The sequence below is a fragment of the Trachemys scripta genome, chromosome 16, assembly GCF_013100865.1.
Source record: "Trachemys scripta elegans isolate TJP31775 chromosome 16, CAS_Tse_1.0, whole genome shotgun sequence".
NCBI lineage: Eukaryota > Metazoa > Chordata > Testudines > Emydidae > Trachemys > Trachemys scripta.
Genome location: NC_048313.1, coordinates 6,372,552 through 6,379,018, shown reverse-complemented (window position 1 = coordinate 6,379,018; position 6,467 = coordinate 6,372,552). Strand labels below are relative to the sequence as shown.

General features: G+C 64.8%; 1 protein-coding gene across 3 annotated transcripts in view; it reads left to right on the top strand.

Moving 5' to 3' along the window:
• Positions 1 to 374: 374 nt before the first annotated feature.
• PPP1R12C (protein phosphatase 1 regulatory subunit 12C) overlaps positions 375 to 6,467 on the top strand; it is a gene marked incomplete at its 5' end in the record, with an annotated part of 15,143 nt that continues 9,050 nt past the window's right edge. For all 3 annotated transcript variants that reach the window (XM_034792494.1, XM_034792493.1, XM_034792492.1), the window contains 7 exon segments: positions 375 to 493; positions 577 to 736; positions 1,579 to 1,723; positions 1,995 to 2,069; positions 2,415 to 2,503; positions 2,808 to 2,947; positions 3,117 to 3,202. In XM_034792494.1, the coding sequence (XP_034648385.1) occupies positions 375 to 493; positions 577 to 736; positions 1,579 to 1,723; positions 1,995 to 2,069; positions 2,415 to 2,503; positions 2,808 to 2,947; positions 3,117 to 3,202 (814 nt within the window).

Here is a 6,467-nt window from a genome sequence, read left to right as displayed (position 1 = left end):
TGATCCCCTCCCATTCCAAACTCCCCCCAGCTCCGATCCCCACCCTGCCCTGAACAACCGCCCCCCACAGCTGTGAGCACCATCTCATTGCTTCCCTGCGACCATCCCCCCGCTCACCCCATGCCCCCCCCACATCAATTTCCTGCTCCTCCCCACAAGTGGGACAGGCACCTTCTTGTGGGGCCCCCTCCAACTAGGGAAGCTCTTGGGGGCAGAAGCTGGGGTCCTGCAGCCCCCCCCAAAGCGCCGGGTCTGCCTGCAGCCTTGTTACCGCAAAGGGATGTGGCCAGGGGAGGGATGGGGTTGCCCCCTGGCCATGGGGGGCTCCACAGGCCGGAGGGGCCCTCAGGACTGACGCTCTTGCCTGTCCCCAGGTACCTGCTGGACCACGGCGCACAGGTGGCGGCGGTGAACAGCGACGGGGAGATTCCCCTGGATATCGCCGAGGACGACGGCATGGAGGCGCTGCTGCGGGAGGAGATAGCCAAGCGAGGTGCGGGGAGGGGCGGGGCCGCGGGAGGGGGGCGGGGCCCCAGGGTGCCCGGCCCCGCCCTCACGCCCGGCCTGTCCCCGCAGGGGTGGACGTGGCGGCCGCCAAGCGGGAGGAGGAGGAGCTGATGCTGCAGGACACGCGCCAGTGGCTGAACGCCGGGCACATCGACGACACGCGCCACCCCAAGACCGGAGCCAGCGCCCTGCACGTGGCCGCCGCCAAGGGCTACATCGAGGTCATGAGGTAAGTGGGGCTGGATGGGAGCCGGCACCCCCTAGAGGGGAAAAGCCCTGTGCCCCGTTCCCTGCCCCCTCCCCTCCACCCGAGCCAGCCAGTCCCCATCCTGGGGCCAGATGGGAGCTGGTGTCCCCGTAGAGGGGAAAAGCCCTGTGCCCCAAGCCAGCCAGTCCCCGCTGTGGGGCCGGATGGGAGCCGGTGCCCCTAGAGGGGACAGGCCCCGTGTCCCAGCCATTCCTCTCTGGTTCGTTCCAGGAACTGCTGTGGGTCCCTGTTGCAAGTTTCCTTCTCGCCCTTGGGCGTCACTGACGACTGGGCTGGCGGAGTTTGTTGTGCTCCCTGCTCTCCTGGCAATTCCGGCCCCCAGTTCCTGCCAGTTCCCGCCCCCGCTGGGCCGGGCTGGGGGAGCCACCTGCCCCCCAGAGGCTCATGGGAGCTGCGTTGGCTGCTGAGTCCCTCCCGCCCAGCCCCCAAGGGTTTGTGCTGCCCCTCCCAGTCCGACCAGCTTGGCAGGTCCAAGGGGCTCCCAGTCCCGCCGGGGGAGCGAAGTCAGCGCATTCGGATTCCCCCCGCCCGTCTCCCAGGGTCAGTTAATAGCCGCCCAACCCCCCTGGGGACGCAGCTGTGGGTTGGGAGCAGCCGTTCGTGTCCCAGCCCCCACTCCGGTCCTTCGAGAGAGGTGTGGCCCATGTTTACAGCTGGGGAAACCGAGGCACGGAGGGGCAGTGGCTTGCCCAAGATTAGTGGGGTTAGAAAGGAGTAATCCTGGCTCCCAGCCCCCGCCCCCACTAGACCCCACTCCCCTCCCCTCCCCAGGCATCCTGACTTCTCTCCCCTCTTCTGCGCAGACTGCTCCTGCAGGCCGGTTATGACCCCAACGTGCAGGACAAGGACGGCTGGACCCCCCTGCACGCGGCGGCCCACTGGGGGGTGGAAGAAGCCTGCCGCCTGCTGGTGGAGCATCTGTGTGACATGGACACCCTCAACAATGTGGTGAGGGGGCGGGATCCCGGGAGGGGCGGGGCAGCCGGGAAGGGAGGGGGTGGAGATAGAGAGGAGAGGTGGCAGCGATCTACTGGATCACAGCAGCCTCGGCGCCATAAGAAGTTGGGGGGCAGCGAAGGGACTGGGGGAGGAGGCCGGGAAGTGAGCAGCAGCTGCTAGGGAGGGGGCTAGGGGCGGGGTCAAGGGAGTTTGGGGTCGTGGGGGGGGACAGACGGAGGCCTGGAGCTGCTCTCAACCACTCCCCCTTGCTCCCCGCCAGGGCCAGCGGCCGTGCGACCTGGCAGACGAGGACACACTCAGCCTGCTGGCGGAGCTGCAGAAGAAGCAGGAGGACGTGAGTTAGGGGGCCCCCCAGCCCTGTTCCCTCTTCCCCCCCGCTCCCCCCCACTCCTGCCCCCCAGATCGGGGCAGCACCCGCACTGCTTGCACCCCTGTCCTGCACGGCCGGAAAGGGTTAACCCCAGGCGGGGATACTGCTCCGAGGGCGGAGCGTTGGCCAAGACCCCCACTCAGCCGGGTAAGGGGGCAACCATAATGGGGGGTTGTCCAGCAACCCCCGGCCCTGAGCCCACTGGATCTCCCAGCATCCTCCCTACCTGCTGGGGATTTTGGGGCGGGGGGGGGAATCACAGGGGTCCCAGGAATACAGCGACGGACCCTCCCCCCCTTCCCTCCCCAGCTGCGCAGCAAGAAGGAAGCTCACCTGAAGCAGGCGGTGATCGATACCAGCGCGGAGCTGCAGCCTGTGTATAGCGCCAAGCACAGGCGGTGAGTGCGGGAAGCTGCAGGTCGGGAGTGAGGGGCACCGACAGGGCTGGGGGGAGCCCAGGGCCGGGCAAGTAGGGGGCTGCGGGTCGGGAGGGAGGGGCACCGACAGGGCTGGGGGGAGCCCAGGGCGGGAATCGGGGGGGCTGCAGGTCGGGAGTGGGGGCACCAGCACCGCAGGAGTCTGGGGGTTCACTTTGAGCTCCCCGCTGCCGCCCAGTAGGATGGGTGGGGTCCGGCCCCTTGCTCATTTGCCGGCGGGGTGCCTAACGGGCCCCACCCCTGCTGACACCCCCGTCTCCCCCAGGAGCTCCGTGTGCCGCATGAGCAGCCGGGAGAAGATCTCGGTGCAGGACCAGTCCAAGGAGCGCAAAACTCTGGGCACCATCGCCCCGGACGAGGAGAACAGCTCCGCCTCCGAGGGGGAGGAGCCGGAGAAACCCACCGGTAGGTGGGGCTTGTGAGCTGGGGCAGGGGCTTGGGGCTGAGCTGGGAGGGGGATGGTGGGGCCCCTTGGGGCAGATTGTGGCGAGAGGTGCCAGGCTGGGTGGGGCTGAATGGGGGGGGGGTTATGCCATGCCCCCGTGTCACCCCAGCTCCTCTGTCCTCCCCACAGAGTCCACCAAGCCCCCCCCTCAGGAGAGCAGCGGCTTGAATGGGGTCGCCCTGCCCCCGGTCTCCCCTGCACCAACAGGGTCCAAGGTGAGTCTCCTCCAGCACACACCCGCCCCCCGGGTCCCCATTCCTGTCCGTCCCCCTCCCCGGGCTGGATTGTGAGGGGTGCTGACTCCCTCTGGTGGCTCACTTCCCTCGTGGGGGCGTGGCTAGATGGCCCTTGGGGGCGTGGCTTCATGGACAGGTGCCCCCCTGGATTACAGCCAAGTCTTCAGCTTAGTAGTAATACCCCAGTCTAGTTGGTTTTGAGCTGGGGGTGGGGTGGGAGCCAGGACTCCTGGGTTCTCTCCCTGGCTCTGGGAGGGGAGTGGGGTCTAGTGGTTAGAGCAAGGGGGGCTGGGAGCCAGGACTCCTGGGTTCTCTCCCCAGTTTAATGTCCACCATGTGGATAGACCCTGTCCCATGTGAACTGGGCCTTGATCCCAGCATGCCCCGGTGATACTGACGTTCTCCTGCCCTCCTCATACACTGATTTTCTCCGCCTGTCCGGCTCCTTCTGCAATTCGCTAATTACACCCGAGGGGGTGGAGCTGCCTGAAGGGGGCGGGGCCCAAACCCTACAATCCACCCTCCTTCCTCCCCTCTTACCATTCAGGGGGGCACTGAAAGTGAGCAGCCAGGAACTGGGCTGGGATCTCTCCCCCCAGCCCCACCTCACTGTTCTGGCCCCGCCCCTCCAATTTGGCCACATCTAGATTCTCTTCTATCTCTGCCCTATATTTCTCCCCCCGCCCCCACCCCATATTTGGCCTTTCTACTGCTCGGATCCTGCCTTCGCCCCCCCCCGGCCACCTGCCTTCCCCTTTATCAGTCCCCGCTGGCCTGCCCCTCTCCCACCCTGCCCGCCCCGGACCCCCTGGGGCCAGCACTGTGGCGCCAAAGCCTACGCAAAACGGGCATTATCCTGGTCCCGCAGGGGGGCGAAAAAGCCACAGTGAGGGTCCCCCCTCCCCCCGCTCAGCACGAGAGCCTCTGCTCCCTTCCCCTTGGCCGAGGCCTTTCCCAGGTCCTGCGGCGCGGAGGGAGCCGAGCCGTCTCTGGAGAACGGGGTCTGGCTCTCCAGCGGTGTCACAAGTTGGCCAGGCTCTGCTTGCTGTTCATAGGATCACGGGGCCCCAAGCTGGGGGAGACAGAGGGTGGGGATTGAGGGGCCTTGGCAGAGCTGCGGGAAGGGTCTAGACACCTCCCAGGAGCCTCCTCCATCCCTGGTGTCTTCTAGAGAAGCAGAGATTAATTGGCTGGAGTGGGGTCTAGTGGGTCAGAGTGGGGGGACTGGGAGCCAGGACTCCTGGGTTCTCTCCCTGGCTCTGGGGGGGAGTGGGGGTATAGTGGTTAGAGTACGGGGGGACTGGCAGGGAGTCAGGACTCCTGGGTTCTATTCCCAGCTCTGGGGGAGGAGAGAAGATGAAACACTGGAGCCCTGTGGAGGGCAGACCTGCCTCTCGGATCCTTTTCTCCCTCTCCACAGCCCGTTCCAGTGCACCATACCCTCCACCATGTTGTTTTTAAGTCTGACCCACTCCCGTTTGATCTCAGCGATGCTCCAGAAGTTTGATGGGCCAGGGAAGCTCCCCCGCGTGGTACCTCTGGGGTACACCTTTGGTTTGCCTGGTTGTTAGGTGCCATGGGGCAGAGAGGCTCCCTGGCTCGGGCCTCGTGCCCTGGCTTCTAATGACGTGTCTGTCATCAAAATCCCGTCATTCCGATTATCTCTGGCTCTGCCCGGCCAGTCGCCACTTGGTTTTCAGCAAGTATCTTGGTATCCATTTGTGCCAGAGATGCCCGCGGTGCACCACCTAAAAGCCAGAATTCCTAACTCTCCAGGGATGCCTGGCTTGGTTCTGCTGTCCTTGTTTAGTGAGATATCGGGGTTCAAATATCCCTTCCCCCATCACAGAGACACCGGGCGATGCTCTGGAACTACTCCATACGAAGCCAGTCAGGACTCGGGGGGAGCCTCCTCTCTCGGAGCAGACTGTCCCCAGGGCGGGAAGCTTCCACAGCTTCGACCTTCCTGGATCTGACCTCGGAGCATTCAGCATCCCCGTCCCCCCGTGCGCCTCCCGCAGCGAGTCCGCACAGGTGTAGCTCCTGGGGAAGCCAGAGGGCCCTGCCCCCCAATTCTGCAGTCAGACGTGACTCTCAGCCAGCCGGGAAAACAGAAGGTTTATTAGATGACAGGAACATGGTCCAAAACAGAGCTTGTAGGTACAGGAAACAGGACCCCTAAGTCAGATCCATCTTGGGGGCAGGGAGGCCAGGCCCCGGTCTGGGACTCCCTCTCTTTCCCCAGCCAGCTCCAAACTGAAACTCTCCAGCCCCTCCTCTTCCATAGTCTCTTTCCCCGGGCCAGGAGGCCACCTGATCTTTGTTCTCCAACACCTTCAGTTGGCACCTTTGCAGAGGAGGGGCCCAGGCCATCAGGAGACAGGGTGTCGGCCATTCTCTCTGCAGACACCATCACACTGGCCCTCTAGGGCTTTGCAACAATGACACCCCCTTATCCCACCACCTAGATACTTAAGAAAGGCATAGGGGAAACTGAGGCACCCACACAGTATTCAGAGAAAACAACCCCGCATCTAGCCTGAAATCTCGTCCCCAACAGCGTGCAATCTCGCCACCCCTTCTGTTGGAGCCTCCCTTTGGGGTTTAACGCTTGTTTGAGACCCTCGATCGGACCCAGACGGTCCCAGTTCCCACCACGCGGGGGGATATTGAGTTTGCTTTTCTGATTCCTGGAGCTCGGCGGTGATTCGGGCGCCAATCCTGTTCCCGTGGCCCTGCGTACGGGGAGGGTTCACAGCGGGGGTCCCACCGGCCAATCGAACCCCACCTTACACGGCCAGCGGTGCTGAGATTCACTAGGTGGGCAGGGGCCCTTCCGGGGGGACACTTGCTAAGAGGACACACGTCCCCTTGGCTGGGAAGCGAATAGCTCTGGAGACACGGTAATTGATTATTTTTCCCCCACTAGGGGACGCTGGCTTCAATCTGTCCCTGGGGCCTGGTTGGCCCAGGTGGGGGCAGCATCTCCCTCCCTCCACCCTCACAGCTGTGCACGGCGGGGGGGTGGCTTCCCCTTCTGCGGGGATCAGATGACTGCCCCCCTTCCCACTCCGGGTAGTTTCTAGCTCACTCCCCTTGCAGTCTGAAATTGACTAGAGATCCCTCTTCTAAGCCCTGTGCCTATATAATTGGGGGGGGGGGGGGGGGGGGGCCGGGGGGCGCGGTGGTGGCGAGTCGCCCGCGCGCGGCGGCGTGGGGGGGGGGGGTGGGGGGCGCGGGGGGC